Source organism: Callorhinchus milii, unplaced genomic scaffold (assembly GCF_018977255.1).
Source record: "Callorhinchus milii isolate IMCB2004 unplaced genomic scaffold, IMCB_Cmil_1.0 Scaffold7, whole genome shotgun sequence".
Lineage (NCBI taxonomy): Eukaryota > Metazoa > Chordata > Chondrichthyes > Chimaeriformes > Callorhinchidae > Callorhinchus > Callorhinchus milii.
Window position 1 is genome coordinate 5,640,164 of NW_024704748.1, and position 19,117 is coordinate 5,659,280.

The 19,117-nt window shown below is 46.4% G+C and overlaps 2 protein-coding genes across 2 annotated transcripts in view; both read right to left on the reverse strand.

The window, feature by feature from the left end:
* Positions 1-3,203: 3,203 nt before the first annotated feature.
* Positions 3,204-10,868, reverse strand: rufy2 (RUN and FYVE domain containing 2; the record flags this gene model as incomplete). Its single annotated transcript, XM_042336807.1, has 14 exons — positions 3,204-3,492; positions 3,784-3,861; positions 4,017-4,065; positions 4,957-5,051; positions 5,739-5,868; positions 6,271-6,390; positions 7,134-7,231; positions 8,533-8,700; positions 9,106-9,222; positions 9,434-9,535; positions 9,780-9,849; positions 10,124-10,189; positions 10,635-10,699; positions 10,782-10,868. Coding segments are annotated over 14 exons (1,389 nt in total), but the record flags the coding sequence as incomplete, so codon positions are not given.
* Positions 10,869-11,435: 567 nt separating this feature from the next.
* tspan15 (tetraspanin 15) overlaps positions 11,436-19,117 on the reverse strand; it is a 43,376-nt gene continuing 35,694 nt past the window's right edge. Inside the window, exons 6-8 of the mRNA XM_007904551.2 lie at positions 17,970-18,017; positions 17,542-17,658; positions 11,436-14,951 (exon numbers count right to left, since the gene is read on the reverse strand). Coding sequence (XP_007902742.1) covers positions 14,778-14,951; positions 17,542-17,658; positions 17,970-18,017 — 339 coding nt within the window. The 3' untranslated portion in view covers positions 11,436-14,777. The remainder of the gene's footprint in view (positions 14,952-17,541; positions 17,659-17,969; positions 18,018-19,117) is intronic.

The following is a 19,117-nucleotide window of genomic DNA, read 5'->3' on the forward strand; positions in this document are numbered from 1 at the left end:
GCGTGGTCAGTGAGGAAACCAGCCAGAGGAGAGTGTGTGAGTGTAGAGGGAGGGAGAGAGAGAGAGAGTCAGCTCTCTAGGGCAGTTATAACCTAACTTCTGTAACCCATTGCCTGGAACCAACCAGACAGAAACCAAATGAAAATAAAATGTGAAGATGGCAATGCTCTTCTGATAGCCAACTGTGGTGATTGCAGCACCACCTCCAATAACTCTCTTGACTGGTTTTCGGTTGCTCTAAGCAATGAGTTACTGGGCCACTCACTGGATAAAGTCTGATTGAAATGTTCCTTCCAATTTAATGAAATTGCTTTCTGCTCATATTAATAATAATCCTTGCATTTGATGCAGCATCTTATCACATCATTGCGCCATCTGAAGGCGCTTCACAGAATGCACTGTATAGTGGATTGACTATTTCGTGGGCGAAACAGGGCAGCCAATTGGGCACAGCAGTGTCCCACAGTCTTGGATTGAGTGACCACATCTTTTTTAATGAAGGGATTCTTACCCCAGGAAAGCGAAACAGCAATTGTTTTAACAACCGGGTTCCTACTTACTGCAAAGTAAACAGAGGCGTGTGGAGAAAGGAAACTTGGCTAAAGTTTCACCCTGCCCCGGAATCAAACCTGGGTCCTCTCGCTTGCGAGGCGAGCGCACTAACCGCTAAGTTACAGGATTCCACTTTAGTAAATAAACTGGACAGTAAATTGCACAGATAGGGATTAAAGTCTTTATAATTTAACAGTCAGAGTGAACAGGCTGGTTTACACACACACACTTTGGTCCCAGCTTGTCCCGAGGAATGATGTCAGTGGAGTAGCTGCAGTCCCCGACCGTCAGTGGGCGTCATCGCTCACAATGCCAACCACACGCCACACACAGGGCAAAGGGGCAGTTACATTAAATAGTGCTCGTTTTTTAAATACATTTTACAAAAATTAAACAGTCACAAAAAAGAAACCATTAGTGTTCTTACAAAGTCATTAGTACAATCAGAGCACCTGGGTGCAAATTGGTCCTGTCCCGGCGGCCGGAATGGGTGACAAGTGCACGGAGGGAGAGAGGGAGGGTGGGGACGGGAGGGAGGGTGGTGGTGATGGTGGGTGGAGATAGTGGCTGCAAAACTCTAGATGTGGGTATGCAAGCGCTGCTTCCCATACACAGCGGTGGGGGTGTGAAAAGCTGGTGTCCACAAAGTTCTGTTACCCTTTATTACAAAACAGGGATAGGAGACTGGGGAGGAGCTGAAACAAGCTGTCAGGGATGCATTTTGTCTCCTCACTCCATCCATCCATGTTACAGAAGATGTTACCTATCCTGTGGATGACTAAATACAGTTAAACACTTGTGCTGAATACGATTAAGTATTTCTAAATGCAATCATCAACATCATTCTTCCACATGTTTCAGTTATTGGTCATCGCACTGTATAAAAAAAAACATGGCAGTAACAGGACTTGGTGGATACACTGTACAGGCTCTGTGGAGTGGCTAAGAGCAGAGGAGACCTGTCAGACTGACACCTCCACCCATGGGTAGGGAGGCTGGCTAGACTTGGCTGACTCGTTAAGTGTTGGGGAAAGGAGCACAGAGCAGTTTCACCCCCAACCCCCTAAAAAGGACTGACACATAGACAACAACACACAGAGACTGTGCTCACACCCTCTGTCACCCACCAGCATGGGGTTGCCTCTCTCCCCCCCTGCATTAGATCCCACTCTGTGATAAACCAGCGACAGTCAATCTGTGTTACAGTATTAATTCATTCTCAGTTCCATATAGTGGGAGTGAGCAGGAAGGGGCGTAACTACAATAATAATCCTTAATCATTGCATTTCATACAGTGGTATCTGTTGTTGCGATGTCTCTACGCACTTCACAGAATATACTACAAAACAAATTGATTTGTGCATTTTGTGGGCAAACCGCAGCAGCCAATTGTGCACAGCAGTGTCCCACAAACAAATGTTTTTTTAAAGGAATTATTACCATAGAAAGTGATCCGGCAATCGACTAACAACCAAATTCTTACTTATTGCTAGGTAATCGACTAACAACTGATTGGCTGATTGCTTTCTGGGCGTGATAATCCCCAGATAAGTAGGCAATGCTTACTATAGAGTAATAATTCATTACTATAGAGTAATAATTCATTCTCAGCTCCATGTGAGCAGGGAAGGACGTAGAGACATGGGGTCAGTTCAGATACCACACAGCAACCTGACTGGGAAAAAGCAATACACTCTATGAAAGTGAGGGGGAAGGAATGAGAGAAAACCTCACATCTAAACCTGATCTATAGGGTGTCCACAAAGTCCTGTTACCCCCTATAACAAAAAAGTGATAGGAGACTAAGGAGGAGCTGAAACAAGCTGTCGGAGAAGCATATCACCTCCTCACTCCGTTCACGTTACAGAAGGTGTGGCATCAAGCATGACGACTGATCATTATCTGCCATGAAAATGATGGCGCTCACTCACACTCATCTTCTGGACGTCTAAATACAGTTAAACACTAGTTAAACACTAATTATAACCTCAATCTAAACTCTAAATACAACTATCATCAATCTTCCACGTGTTTCAGTTGTTGGTAAGTGCACTGTAGAAAAATAACACGTGGGTAACAGGACTTTGTGGACACTTGTTGCTGGGTGGGGGCGATCACTGACCATGTAACCTGAGACACAAAGCAAATCTGGTTCATTGGTTAGTTGAGCACCAGAGGGAGGGAGGGAGGGAGGGAGGGAAGGTTGTGTGCACTCAGTCACCGGGGAACCTCACTGAGATACCTGGATCATTTGATCTCAGACCTCCTCAGTTCAGGGAATCACTAGGCTTGGAGCGTTTCTGTTTGCAGACCAGTCACTGGGGGCAGGGAGGGACTCTACCCACTCAGCTCCTGTTAACCCTGTAAGCCAAAGGCCTTAACTGGTAGGGTGGTCCTAGCTGGACAAGCAGCAGGAAAGCTTCCCAGACAGTGCTCTCAATGGCAAGCTATGTGGCTTTAGCTGGTCAGACTCCAGCAGTTACCCCAACGCACACTCTTGGGTCCCCAAGCCTTAGCTCTTACTCTCCAGAATTAGGTGAGCAGGACGCTTCCCTGTAGGGAGAGAGTGCGCACTGCATTCCAGCAATCTATCTCTGGAATACCCACGTGTAGTTGGGATGCATGGAATTCTCAGTTTGGATTGGAGACTCTCAAGCAACGATGATGGATTTCCGCATGTGTCAGACACCCAGCTGAACGCGAAAAACAAAAACGAAACTGAAAAGTTCTTGATTTTACGACAGACGGTGGGAGGTTGTCCGGGTAGGCGGGAGGAATGCCGAGGCTGACGGGAAGTCAGGAGAGGTTGGAGGAGCAGCTCTGGAGGAGCGTGGCGTGACATGTGTCGCACACGCGCTCAGGCTTAGGTGAGGAGGGCAGCGGGAGCTCATTGTCAGAGCAGGCGTTACAGAAAATCTCCCCGCAGTTTCTGCAGTGATGCTGAAAGAGAACATCAGGATATCAGCTCACACTGACCCCCTCCCTCCCTCCCCGCCCCCATCCCAATACACTGACACTCACCCTCCCCCAAACACTGACCCACCTCCCCCAATACACTGATCCCCTCCTCCCTCAATACACTGACCCACCTCCCCCAATACAGAGCCCCCCTCCTCCAATACATTGACGCCCCCCCCTCCCTCAATACCCGGACCTCCCCTCCATCAATAAACTGATACCCCCCCACCCCCCTTCCTCAGTACACTGAAAGCCACTCGCTCACTCTCTCACCTTTCTTCTTGAAATGGAGAATTCCTTCTCACACAGTTTGCAGCTTGTGGCCTCTTTGTCCTTCAGCCACACCAGGCCCTGGAGGTCAGAGGAATAAAGTGAGGTCACTGCAGACACCAGAAAGTCAGTCAGTCACTCTAGATATAAGTGAGTCAGTTACCCCCTCCCCCAGTTTGAGTTACTCTGCCTGGGATGGGGGATACCCTGAGAATGTATCAGACAGACAGCAATACCTGCAAAGCTTTGTTAGCTTCTTTGATTTCTTCTATCTTCAGTTTTGACCTAAAGAAATAAAAAATAATACATTTTAGTTGGGAATGTAAGACACTTACAGCTCAGCACAGAGAGAGAGAAAGCGAGAGCACCAGTGAAAGTGAACTGCGAACGAAAAAGAGCACATGAAGAAACGAGAGAGAGTGGACGCAAAAGAGTGCGTACAAGTGAGAGAGAGAAAGTGCAGGAGAGCGAGTGCATTTGAATGAGCACAGGAGAAGAGTAAGCGTGAGACAGAGAACAAGTGTGTGAGTCAGAGAGACCGAGTGAGGACGTTATAGAGTACTGGGAAAAACTATGTGGATGTAGTGTACACAGGATTGATTCCTGACTGTCTTAAAGGGAGCGTCCCCCCAAAAAATGGGTGCACAACATGTGTGCTGTGAATCTGTCTGCACTCCCCACTAAGAGGGGGGGGAGGGGTGAAGGAGATAGGGAGGTGGGGTACAAGATCCCATTTGTAACGGCGGCAGGAGTGCCTTGGTCCCTTGACCAACATGGAGTGTGCAGAGGCACAAACAAGTTGGAGGAAAGGGGCAGAAATATTAATAATAATTATCCGTGCATTTGTTATAGCACCTTTATCACGTCTCCGAGACATCTCATAGCACTTCACAGAATATACTGTGAGGTGAATTTACTGTATACTTTGTGGGTGAAATGTGGCAGCCAATCGTGCACAGCAGCGCCCCACAAACAGTTGTGGATTGAGTGACCGAATTATTATTTATTTTTGAAGGGATTAACAAGGTGGGAAATGAAGTTTAATGTAAGACATTAATAAAAGTGAAATGGCAACCTAATAATAATAATCATAATAATCTTTGAATTTGATATACTATGCGACAGGACATCGGTGTTGGGAAATCGTTATCAGCCAGGCAAACGTTAGTTAGTTACTCTCGGAGCTGCAAGCCCAATTCCTGCAGTGCCAGCTCCTGCTCAGTACAGATCTTCTGTAGCTGCCGGTTCTCATCCTGTAGGCGGAGGAATTCCTAGGGAGAGAGAGAGGGAGAGAGGGAGAGGATCAATAAGAAGTTATATTGTGAGAACAAGTCTCATATGGGTTTAACAGGAGCCATGCTGTTTCAGGGAGAGATGGTTATAGAGTGGGTTTTAATAATAATCCTTGTATTTGATAAAGCCCCTTATCACATCGTTTAGATGTCTGAAAGCGCTTCACAAAATATACTGTAATGTGGATTGACTGTGTAGTTTGTGGGCGAAAAGCGGCAGCCAATTGCGCACAGGGGTGTCCCACAAAAAGTTGTGGATTGAATGACTTTTTTTTTGATGGAGTATTACCCCCGGAAAGTGTTCCGCCAATCAACTAACAACCGGGTTCCTACTTACTGCTAGGTAAACAGAGACGTGTGGAGTAAGGAAATTTGCCCATTAAACTTGCTTTAATAACAAAATAAGAATCACTAAATTTACAGCGTCAGGCCAACGTCTCAAAGGTTTCAGAGTCTTTACTGTAAGGTGGAATGTGTTTTCTGGGACAATTGCATGATTTACACCCAGCGACGTATCCGCGGGGCGGCAAGAGAAACCGTTGGAAGAAGCAAAGTGCAGGGGCTGGGACACACGAGAGTGACAGCAGGAAAACATAGGGCAACAGCAGCTTTCAATCTGTGCTCTCAGCCTCGGGGGTGGGGGTTGTGCTCTCAGCCTGCAGTTACCTTTTTGAGGGCGTTCATTTGCTGGGTCTCTGCTCGCAACTCGGAGATGGTCTCGCGCTCCTTGTGCAGATCGCACTGCAGCGCATATCTCCATTCCTTCTCAATCTTCAGGTCAGTCTCCAGCTGCTGCCTGGGAACAGCCAGAGAGAGAGTCAGAGCGGCGGAGAGAGAGCAAGAGACAGAGCGGCGAGGACAGAGAAAGAGTGAGAGTGTCAGAGTGGCGGGGAGAGAGAGTGAGAGTGTCAGAGCGACGGGGAGAAAAAGAGAGAGACACAGCGGCAAGCCGTCTGGTATCCACAAGGAGCGATCTGAAGCGATGCAGCTCCCCCAGCACCACATCCCATCCCTATGCTCTCTGCCCATTACAGTAAAACTCACATAAGTCGTATCAGAACTGAGAGTGCTACCACTAAGCCAGGCTGACTCACAGGCCTGAGAACCCAGAATGGCAAAGGTTTGAAAGCAATGGAAAAGGCACACGTCCCCCCAGTCCCCCGAGTCCCCTGTCCCTCCCCCACCCCCCAACACTCACAGCTGCCGCTCTTTCTGTACGATCTGTCTCTGCAGACCGTCCACCTTGTCGCCCAGCTCCCGCTTGAACTTCCTGCTGCCGTCCTCGGCCAAGCGTCGCTCCTTGTCTGCTTGCTGCAATCTGGTGGAAGTCAAACCAGCTGAGGTCAGCGGGGCCCAACGTCCAACAACAAAACAAAGTCAAAGACGGGAAAATAAAAAGGACAAGGGGAGCAACCCAACTCAACCAGCGGAACCTAGCTGAGCAATTTGAGACATGACACACACACACAGGGTAACCAAAAAGACGTGATAACTACCCTATTATCTAAAAAAAGAACATCATTTCTTTAAGACAGTGCAATGGTATTACTACTTTTTGGTCACGCTGTAGTAAGAACCAGGCAACGTTGGATTGAAGGTTCCCAAAGCTTCCCACTGTGTTGTCGACTAATCCATACAGAATTAATTGCTATCAGCATCTCCATTATTGTTGCATGCGGACAACCAGGATGGTAGATGGACCTTGGGTTTTTTCATCCAGCAATTCCTATGGAAACTAAATGAGTGCCGGTACCAGTGCTGTGCCCAACTTTGATCAGACTCTGAAGTGTTGGAGAGTTCAGAGAACAACAGGTCAGCACGGTGAGCTTTGACCAGTCCAGCAGAGCTGAAGGGCATCGATTGAAAACGATTTGCCTCGTGATTCAGCGCACAGACTTCCCTCCCACTCCCCAGAAGAACTCATTTGTGCAAGTGGGGTTTGGGGTTTAAGCACCCTCGTGCCAGCAGCACACCCCGCGAGATATCCGCACACTTTCAGGCAGCTCACGGCCATTTTTTTAACCACTCAGGAAGTGACAGTTAGCTGACAGGAAATTGTACCTTTGCTCCATCCGCTTCATGGCTGCCGTGATTTGATTGGTCTTCTCTTCCAGTCGGCCCATCATCTCACTCTTGTGCTTTAGGCCATCTTCGGAGCCCTGACGAGAAGCAAGAAATCAAACCAGGGGCAAAACAGGGCTTTACAGAATCCAAGTTCTTCAGATAGCTCCAGAGAATCAATCCAGTGATCAGATCTGATCCTGGCTCAGTCGCTCACACTCTCACTGTTGCTCAGAAAATGGTGGGTTCAAGCCCCACGTCAGGGCTAATGCTCCAGTGCAGTGCTAGGGGAGTGCTGCACTGTGAGAAGTGAGAAATGAGACATTAAGATGAGGTCTGCCCTTTCAGGTGTACATTAATAAATCCCATGTTAATCTTGGCCTTTTGACTAAAAACAAAGAGAACTGATTAGCGGGCTGCATTATGGGAATGAAGGGACTTTGAACAACAACAAATTACATTTATACAGCGCCTTCCATGTCGGGTGGATGTCCGAAGACACTGGACAGTGCAGGGTTTGCACTCAAGCTGGGGGTTAGGATCATTAGCGATGCAGGGCAGGGAGGGGTAGGAGGGTGACCGAAGTCACAGTCAAAGAGAAAGGTCTGGAGACAATCCATGAAGGAGGCAAGGGAGGGGGCAAGGTGGAGGAGCTCTGGAATGGAGTCCCAGAAGGTAGAGGCAGAGAGGCTGAAGGTCCAACCATCGATGGTGGTGCGGGTAGGGCGGGGAACGTGGAGCAGGCCAGCGCCCGCTGAGCGGAGGGAGCGGACAGTGTGGTAAAGGTTTAGAAGGTCGCAGAGGTAGGGAGGAGAAAGACAGCTGAGAGATTTGTAGCTCAGACAGAGAGACAATTGACCCAGCTAGACTGAATGGCTCTCACCAACCTGTGCCTAATAGATTCCAGAATTAGGAAGCAAGATGCATCCCCCCAGAGAGAGAGCGCACATTAAATTCCAGACATGAGGAAATTTCTATGTGTAGATGGCAGACGTATGTGGAATGATCAGTCTGGTTTGGATACTGTTAAGCATGTGTCACACACCCTGGTGCCATCGCCCTCTCTCTTGCCTCCTTCAAGACCCGTCTCAAGACCCTTCTCTTTTGGTCACCCTTCTACCCCTGCCCGGCACCCCTCCTGAGCCTAACCCCCAGCTTTGGTCTAAATCCTTGACTTGGGACGTTCTCCCAACATGAAAGGCGCTATACAAATGCAATTTTTGGTTGTGATTAAAGAAAACAGTTGAATGTATGCGCTGAGCTTGGGAGGCCGATTGAGTAAGAACTGGGATGAAGGTAAAGGTGATTTAGTAAAATGGGTGCAGATGTGATGGGTGCAATAGTCTCTCTCTGTACTGAAGGTTTGTCTTGTTTTCCCTGTGTGGGAGACTAGACTGACCTGTAATTTGCGGAACATCTCCACGTTGATGGCCTTCACCTCCTCCAGCTGCTCTCGGAGGCTGATCAGAGCGTCCTGCTTCTCATGAACATCCTTCTCCAGCAGCTTCATAGCCAGCTCCATCTCATGCTTCATACCTACCTGAGCCAACAAGTCACTCTCCACTTCCTGGGGAAAGCAAACTAGTCACACAGTGTCAGTAGCTCATCCCAACCCTCCCTCATCCCATTACTCTTCAGCTCATCTTAACCCTCATCCCATCATGCTCCACCTCCTGTAAAGAGGCGCCCAATCACATAACTTCACTAGTTTACAACAACAACTTGCATTTACGCTGCAGCCTTCACGTGGGGTAGCATCTTGGAGCACTTAAGAATGAGGAATTAACCAGGCTTTATACTCCCTTTTCCTCTCTGGACAAGTGACTTTGATTCCTGATCACAGATCCGAACATAAAATATTCAGTCAAACACAATAAGCTAGTTTCAATAAGAGTACTTAACCCCAGTACTAAAGGAATTTTTCTCAGTGCAGTAACGCTGTGTGGGTCTGGATTGTCAGTACTCTCCTCACCTGTCTCAGCTGTGCCTCCTCCCTGAGCTGCCTGCGGGCCTCGCTGTACATATCGTCCTGGCCCTGTCTCGTGTCCTTGTAGGTCTCCAGTTCAGCAGATACATCCAGCTTCACCACCTGAACACACACATGGCCTTTTGTCAGCTCACAGAAACACACAGGCAGGGGTATTCTGATTATCCTCCTTATGGGGAGGTAAGCGGGGTTTCCTTAAAGCTGAACTGGTTTCAAGGTGACATGTTTGGCCCTCTGTTAAGGTCCTTGAGCCATGCGGGATAGCAGTACTCCAAGGCACTGCTGATGACAGCTCAACCCAGCCTGCTCTTACCTCCATGTGCTGTTGGGTTTTCATTATGATGTGCATGTTCTCATTGCGAAACTGAAGATTTTCCTCTTGTAGTCGAATGATGCTGTTCTTTGCGATCGCCAGCTACAGGAGAGACAAGATAGAGGTGTCCAGAAATACAGCCGGAGAGGAAACAGCGGAACCTTGTCCCTGTCTCAGGCCTTCCTCCCCCCATGGAGGTCTGTAAGTCACGGTTTGGGGTGGAGGATTGTCAGCGATGCATCCTGGAGTGACTGTTTTATAAATTGATCGGAATTTTATAAATCACCCAGTGGGTGGACAGTGCTGAACGATACAAATTTTGCCTTACATGAAACAATATAATTACCTCTTCAATCAATTTAGTGTTTGCTTTCTCAAGTGTATCAACTCTGCCCTGGAGACCATTGACTGTAGAACTGGAACACAAACAGAAGGAGAACAGTTGCGACTACAACTTTGCTCAATTTAAGTGTTGAAAACTGGAACAAAATTAAATAATAATCCTTGCATTTGATATAACGCCTTATCACGTCGTTGAGATGTCTCAAAGTGCTTCACAGGATTCACTATAAAGTGGATTGACTGTCTATTTTTGTGTGTGAAACATGGCAGCCAATTGCGCACAGCAGTGTCCCGCAAACAGTCGTGGATTGAGTGACCGTAATTTATTTTGGTTTAAAAGAAACGTACTTGAGTTGCCGATTTAGTTCCTCCACATAGTTCTTCTGATCCAGGATCGCAGCTATCTGGCCATCCCTGAAAGAGACCGACAGGCTCAGAAATCCTTCAGGTGAGATAGTAAACGTATTTGCGAAAACCTCTCCCCATTACCATTAACAAATCATAAACAGATAATCCTGAACCTGACGAAGTGCCTGTCACTTCCGGGGAACATCTCAAAACACTACATGAGGCTTACTGTAAAGTGCAGTGGCTGTATTTTGTGGGTGGCATGTGTGGGTGGGTTGCATGGAATTCTCAGTTGGTTTGGAGACCCTTAAGCACGGCGATGGGTTTCCCCGTGTGTCAGACACCTAGATGCCCCCCAACTCAAAAATTGTGCAGAGTTATTTTTTTGGAAAAGCAATAGCCAAATGAGGAGAGATTCAAATTCTAGGCAAAGCAGAACGGCAATAACAGACTCGTCTCTTAGCAGAGAGCTGGGAGCTCATTACTGGCTGGAACTCTGTTGGCCAATTACCTTTCACAGCAGCCGCTATTCTCTTCATCGTTCTTCAGGTAGAAGGAGAAATCGATGACTCCCACCTGGAAGGGAAGCAGGACTCACGGTTACAGCCGATTATGCGAACACCAGTACAGGCTACGTACTGCCTTCCTTCTCACTCACCGTCACCGGGTCAAACACAAGGAGAAATAAGAGCCATGAATTCCCCAGGTTATTCAGGCTCGGTCGCTCTCGACCCCACTTGTCTCCAGGTCAGAAGGTTGTGAGTTCAAGCCATTGTGGTAAAGGTTTAGAAGGTCGCAGAGGTAGGGAGGAGAAAGACAGCTGAGAGATTTGTAGCTCAGACAGAGAGACAATTGACCCAGCTAGACTGAATGGCTCTCACCAACCTGTGCCTAATAGATTCCAGAATTAGGAAGCAAGATGCATCCCCCCAGAGAGAGAGCGCACATTAAATTCCAGACATGAGGAAATTTCTATGTGTAGATGGCAGACGTATGTGGAATGATCAGTCTGGTTTGGATACTGTTAAGCATGTGTCACACACCCTGGTGCCATCGCCCTCTCTCTTGCCTCCTTCAAGACCCGTCTCAAGACCCTTCTCTTTTGGTCACCCTTCTACCCCTGCCCGGCACCCCTCCTGAGCCTAACCCCCAGCTTTGGTCTAAATCCTTGACTTGGGACGTTCTCCCAACATGAAAGGCGCTATACAAATGCAATTTTTGGTTGTGATTAAAGAAAACAGTTGAATGTATGCGCTGAGCTATGGAGTTCCAAAGGATGGGGGCAGAAAGCCCAACCGTCGATGGTGGGTGGGGTTGTCAGGAACATAGAGCAGGCCAGAGCCCGCTGAGCGGAGGGAGTGGACAGGTTGTTATGGAGTTAGCAGAAAAAAATATTAAAAAATACAGAAAGGTAGGAAATAAAACACTCAAATCCCTTTAAACATCCTAGCGGAGTGTGGACTCGTCTGGTCTTATTTTGATGTGATGCCTAAGTACAGTAATCAATGAAATCTCCAATAGAAATGCTGGTTATCCACATGCCAATTCCCCCACGTGTGTTTTACCTGCACTGTGCTGTTATGTGGACATGGATTGAGGGCTGTGAGACATCAGCAAATAAAAATCCTGTAGTGTGCACCAGTGAAGTTGTCACAAATGCACGGTTGGTAAAAGTCGCTGTGATCAGCTAAATGTGCAGAACAGGATCTCCCCCTGGTTGTGTGAAGATTAAGCTCCCCAAAGGATTTATACAGTAGTTTGTACAGGTATGGTTAGTGTCAGAAAGGGAGACTGAGGGAGAGGAAGTCAGAAAGAGGAAGGCATTGACAACCGTCAAGACAGTGGTAGACCCAGAGAAAAACAGAAAGGCAATGAGAAAAAGGCAGAGGGACAAGAGAGAGAGAGAGAACTAAGGAGCTTCCTGCTTAATTGTTAACTGTTCTACTGGAACAGTGAGAAAATAGAGAATAGCTGATCCTGTGCTCACCCCATGTCCACATGTGCACCTTCTAGCAGGAGTATGGATTGTGATAAACTCTGGAACTCTCTCCTTCAATCCCTCTGCCTTGCCCTGTCCTTCCCCATCTCCAGATTGCGCCTGAAGACCTTCCTCCTCAAAGTCATGCTCTGTCACTGTCAAGCGCTCTGAGATGCTACCCTGTGTGAGGGACGCTATGTAAATGCAAGTTGTTGTTGTTGATCAGAAGCAGCAATCTTAGCTGGTTTTCCCCTTCTTCTCCCAGTGGGTTTGAGGACTATTGCATGTTCCGACTCCTGTCTCGGCTGAGATCAGTAGCTCAGACTGGTGGGATAGGAAGCTGTGAGTCTCACTGGGCACCCACTGCTGTAACCTTTACCATCTCGTCTGACAGAGCAGCTCAAAAAGGCATTTGTGGAAACATCTGAAAATGGACTGAATTCAAATTCAGAATTCCCGTTCACAAATAACGTGAACAGAATCAACCCGTTAGATACTAAGTAGTAACTGCACTCATTAAGGCAAGGAGGCACACGTCTTCTCACAGTGAGATGGCACCCAGAGAAATCTCAAACCAAGAGAAGGCCACTTGACTTGTGCCAATGTCCTGCTAGCAACACCACAAGCGCCATCTTCTCTGTGTGGGTATCGTGGCTTAGAGGCAAAAGCCTCTGCTTGGTAAACAGAAGATCCCAGCTTCAAAGAGGTGCTTTCTTCCATAGTTTGTGTGCTGGCACAGACTAGTTGGGCCAAATGGCCCATTTCCCTGCTGTATAACTTTAACTCTAACCTCACCTGCTAAAAGAATTCCGCTCCCTTCACTGGTCAACTGACCTGCTAACCTGCCAGCTCAGAAGTCCAGTCCTGCCACATCAAGGCCTATCACTAGGAGTGCCAATCATTGGGTAAGACTATTTGATGCTACGTTTGGCCAGTTTAATGGGGCAGGATTGCTTCTTCACAGTAAGGCTGAGACTGGCCGAAACAGATCCTCCTTTGATTCAGATTGAGGAGCAGAAGTGGTTAACCCTTCACGAAATCAGTAAAATATATTAGTTCCTCATTAAGTGCTACACCTTTTACATAACCATAGAAACATTTTTACATTTCTAATTATATCAATCACAAAACACTGTAAACAAAAATGAAAGTAAACCCCATTTAGCCCATCCTAATAGCAAACTCCATTGCACAATGCAGCATTGTTATAAAGTGCAACCGCGTCATTGATGGTGTGTTATATCGCTTGCTACAACTTCACGTGCTCACTTGTCGCCTGTGTGGCTGTGGATCAGGAAGCCAGGCAGAAGGTAGCCAGGCTGGTACAGAGCTGTCCGCTCTGCGCTTCTACAACAAACACTAGGCAGCCCCTCCTGCTCGCATTCACAACAGGGTCACCGGCTGACGTCGTGGCCTGCTGTGTTACTGTAGTGTACACTGACACGTGTTAGAACAAAGCTGCACTGCACTTAGGAAATTCAAAAAGGCGATTATTAAAAGCCCAGCTTTACAGGGTGTTCACTAATTCCTGTTAAATACAATTATCATCATTCTTCTACACGTTTCCATTGTTGGCCAATGCACTCTAGAAAAAATCATGGGGATTACAGGACTTCGCGAACACCCTGTACAGTAATAGAGATGTGTATATTAAATTATGTAAAACCGTTCTCTATTAAAAAGGCATACATTATCACAAACAAATCAGCATTAACCTCAACCCAATTACTTTCAAAGTGAGAAGTTAAACCGGAAATGATTCCAAACTTTAAATCTATGATTCATCTTGTACAACGAAGAAGGTAAAAGAGTGATTTAGGGGAGGTGGGAAAGTAGGGGTAATTAGAAAGGGCACACAGGCTCATGTGGAGCAGAAACACCAGCAGTTGGACTGAACAGCCTGTTTCAGTACTGTACAGTCTCTCAAATTCTATGTACTCACAGTATGCTGCAAACTCTAGGTCTCTTTCTCCTCATCGGTAATGATCAGTAGTCATAATTAATAAACACTTAGCAGTTCTTAAGACACACATATTGTAATTACACCCAAAAAGGTCAGTAGTTTATCAGTTTGCAGCTGTTAAATTCTAATGTGAGGCAAAGGATTAACAGTATGCATGAGAAAACTGTATAATCCTTGCTCAATGGAGTGAGGTTAGCATGCAGAGGGATGGTAGATATCTATTAGGGCTAACACATCGAGACTACCTCAGCAGGTCACCAGGACTGTAGGAACGGTCCAAAAGATAGGCATCTTTCATTGCCTCTTTGATAAGTGTCTGGAGGGCAGTGGCGAGTGGGCAGGTGAAGCGGCTATCACGAATAGGAACGGAAAAGCAGGGGTCTAACATATCCCACTTGCTGACAATATTCTAAGCTGCACATAGACTGCAATTCTCACCTGCATGTTAGATCCCATAGACTGACGTGAGCGTTGAAAATGTACGTGTGCTTCTACAAAACACTGACCGTGGGGTAAACACTGATGGGAAAGAAATGGGTGTGCTGAAGCCCAATGTTATGTGTTTGAATTATATCGTAAAATAATGCATTTCCCTCAAATGGTACATATTGGCATCTCGACGTCCTGACTGAAGTGCCGCAGTGTAAGACACTTGCAGATCGGGGTTGCGCTCATTCTATACCCCACAAAATATACACTACTAATCTACAATGTCAGGCATCAAGGTCTGGGAGGCACCAACAACACCCTGGCCCTTTCTTGCTGCCACCTTCACACTTCATGTCGCTGGGCGGATCGAGCATGCTCCGAAAGTCAACCTGGTCGTTCTCAAGGATCATGTCTTCCACACGAGAGATGTACAGCCAGGTTAGAAACACACCAAAAAACTGAGGAAAGAAAGACAAGGTGAGGTTCAAACAAATGAACCGATTCAGAAAACACATCTCTACATCACCCCATCTCTCAATTGATTTCTCACCAAATGAAAAAGGTAGTTCGTCAATGCAGAAAGCAATCACAAATGTTACATGGAATCCCATGGTGTACTGGTTAGTGCACTCGCCTCGCAATCAAGAGGACCCAGGTTCAATTCCCGGATGGGGCGAAACATTAGGCAAGTATCTTTACTGCAAACGTCTCTCTTTACCTAGCAGTAAGTACGAACCCAGTTGTAAGTCGATTGGCAGATTGCTTTCCAGGGGTAATAATCCCTCCCAAACAAACAAACAAACAAGTAAATAAATACGTCACTCAATCCACGACTGTTTGTGGGACACTGATGTACGTAATTGGGTCCTGTGTTTCGCCCACAAAATATACAGTCAATCCACTTTACAATATATTCTATGAAGAGCTTTGAGATGTCTCAACAACGTGATAAGGTGCTATATCAAATGAAAGGATTATTATTAATCTTTTATAACAAGGAGTTTGGAATATAGAAGTAAGGAAGCAAATGAAAACTAATTTGGATTACTATTTGGTTATTGTCACTTGATCTTAGGAAGGTTACACTAGCTGTTCAGGATGGCTAGCAATGCTTCACTAGATTTGTACCTGAGATGAAAAGGTTTAGCTATGAGAGGTTGGATTTCACTGTAAAGTGTAGAGACCGTCTATTTGTAGACAGTCATGGGCAGCCAATTGCACATAGCAAATGTCCCACAAACAGCCATGGAGTGAGTGACCAATTTTTGGGGGGGCATTGTTGACCAGGATCCCAAGAGAAACTCTCTTTTCTTTTTGATTAGTGTCAGGGATCCTCAACATCCACCCGAAGAATCAAATGGGGCCTCGGTTTAACGTCTCATCTGATGGACGGCAATGCAGCGTTCCCCCAGCACTGCACTGGAGTGTCAGCCTAGACTGTGAGCTCAAAGTCCCCACAACCTTTTCACTCAAAGACCACAGTGCAAACAACTGAGCTAGGCTGACACACAAGAACAAAAGAGAAAAGAAAAACCAGGAGAGAAGTCAGAGAATGAGGGTCACGCAAAATCTATCTATAATTTTGTAACTCAAATTGCTTTTATTGGATTTCCAATTAGGAACACATCCTCGCCTGTCTGGGGGGTGGGGGCGAGGAGAAAGTAATAACGTTGCTTCTCCCATGGTACAGAACCATTGCTCAAACACACAGAACCAATGGTGTGAGCATTCAGTAATATTCTGAATAATTATAATATGGAGTTGATATTAAAAATCTTAATAGATCCCTTCAGTACCCAGCAATTAGATAAAGGCACTGCAGCCAATTATTTGGTGTTGCTGAAACTAGTTGACAACAAGGCAGCTTTTGACTTGGACATACGTGTAAACCAAACTGGAGAAATAGCTTAAGTGACAGTGCTGGGATCTCATTTAAAGAGTCAGGAATTGCCGAGAGGTGGATGTATGAATTATGTAGGACAATTACAGCACTGGGACATGTGCTTGTTTTTTTTGGTTGTAGCAGAATACAGTCTGCTGTAACTTTTATCTCCAGAAAAATAATATTTCAAAAAGCTTCAGAAATTCACTGCCAGTTGAATCCACAACAAACTTGCATTTATAAAGCACCCTTCACGCCATGTAGTGTCCCAGAGTACTTGACAGTGGCGGAGTCTGACGTCGAGCCAGGGGGAGAGGTAACCGTAAGCACGATCAAAAAGGAAGGTCTTTGGGTGAGATTTGAAAGTGGGGAGTGAGGGGGCAAGGCTGATGGAATAAAGGGAGAGAATTCCAGAGCACGACCACTGATGGTGGAGAGGAGGGGATGAGCGACAAACATGAGGCCGGAGCCAGCTGAGCCAAGGCAGCAGGTGGTGGAGTGGGGTGTAAGCAGATAGATAGGTAGGGAGGTGCGAGGGCATGAAGGTATTCGAAAACGAGTTGAGAGTGGAGCCTGGCAAGGACTGGTGTGATGGGATATGGAGTTTTGTGCAGGTGAGTATCCGGACAGCGGAGTTTTGGATTAATTGAATTTTGTATGGGGGAGCTGGGGAGACCAGCGAGCAGGGTAATTGGAGTGGTCCAGCCAGGAAGTGCAAAAGGCGTGGAATAGGGTTTCGGCTGCGTTGGTTGCGAGGTACAGATGGAGGCAAGCAATGTGATGGAGGTGGAAAAAAGCGGTCCTGGTCAGGGATCGGATGTAGGGTAGAAAGGAAAGCTGGGGATCAAACCTTACGCGTGGGTTCAGTGAGGGAGAGCCCAGGGAGGTCGAGGAGTTCAGACCTGCAGGAGAGATGACGTTGACGGGAGCCAAAGAGTATGGCTTCCGTCTTGCCGACATTCAGCTGCAGGAAATTTGCGCTCATCCAGACCTTGATATCCGTCAAAGCGGACAGGACATCATCTGTGATGACTTCGCTAAGAGGGAGCATGTAGATAAGGAAAAGAAATGGGCCAAGGATGGAGCCTGTGCAGCGCCTTAAGACCTCTTACTGACATAAAAGGCGCTGTATCAAATGTAAGGATTATCAGTAACATAAACATTACCTGTGGTACTATTATACCCAGCAGAAGGCCAGCCATGGCAGTATAGTGATCCATGAACCAGAGCAGCACAGCATTTGTGCACCCACGGATATAAATGGTGTTGACCAGACTCAGACGCTGTAAGTAAAGCAGCAACAAATTACATTTACACATTTCACATTGGGAAGACGTTGGCATCCTCTAGTCCATGCTGGTGTTTATACTCCACATGAACCTCCATCTATGCTAATACCCCCATACACCTCTACTCCCTTCTCCCTGCAGTAATAACTATTCCATTTCAATATCCCTGGTCTGGTCCACGCACGCACTGAACACCCCCGCTCTCTCTCCTTTTGCTTGATCGCTCATTACCTTGGTGCTGTGATGTCCAATAAAACCCCAGGAAACTGACATAGAATACTAAAAGCAAATCTAGAAATACATACCAGTTTATTAAGAGTTTCGAAGCCGCACAGTGTATTGGCAACTTCGGTCTGAAACAAAATAAAACACCGATTAACTTTCAAAAGTTTAAGAACCAGAGAGGGGACAAGGAGATTTTTTTATACTCAGAGAGTTGTTATGGCCTGGAATGCACTGCCTGAAAAGGTGGTGGAAGCAGATTTGATAATGGCTTTCAAAAGGGAATCGGATAGGCACTTAAAAAGGAAAAATTTGCAGGGCTGTGGGGTCAGAGAAGGCGGAGTGGGACTAGTTGGTAGTTCTTTCAAAGAGCCAGCACAGGCACGATGGGCCAAATGGCTCCTTTTGTGCTGTAAGGTTCTATGAAGTAGCAAATACCGATTTTTTTTTGGAGCAGCAAGCTCGATAATAATAATAATCCTTGCATTTGATATAGCGCTTTTCACGTCGGGAGGACGTCCCAAAGCGCTTCACAGAATAATAATAATAATCCTTGCATTTGATATAGCGCTTTTCACGTCGGGAGGACGTCCCAAAGCGCTTCACAGAACACACTGTAAAGTGAATTGACTGTATATTTGTGGGCGAACGCGGCAGCCAATTGCGCACAGCAATGTCCCACAAACAGTCGTGGATTGAAAATGACCAATTTATTATTGTTTTTTTGTTTTGGAGGGATTATTATTAGGCGTGTGGAGTAAGGAAACTTACCCAAGGTTTCGCCCTGCCTGGAATTGAACTCAGGTCTCTTGCTTGCAAGGCGAGTGCTCTAACCACTGAGCTACAGGACTCCACAATATTGATATTGATATCGATATTAAAATATTGAATTTTCCCAATAAATCTCTATGAGGTTCACAATAATTGTAAGAGAGGTCTCCAGAGAAGAACATCATGAAAGATGCTCAGTGTTAGAGAGATTAGCTAAGAGGAACAAGAGAGAGGCTAGAAATGACCAGATGGAACAGTAATCATTTCAAATCTGGACATTGCTATTGCTCAAGACACAAATCTTTCTCAAATTATCATAATAGTCTTTGCATTTTATATTGCACCTTGTTGAAACGTCTCAAAACGCTTTACAGAGTGTAGTGACTATACTTGTAGACAAACATATCAACTTGTCCATGCCCTCCGCTCAGCAGGCTCTGGCCTGCTCTACATCCCCCGC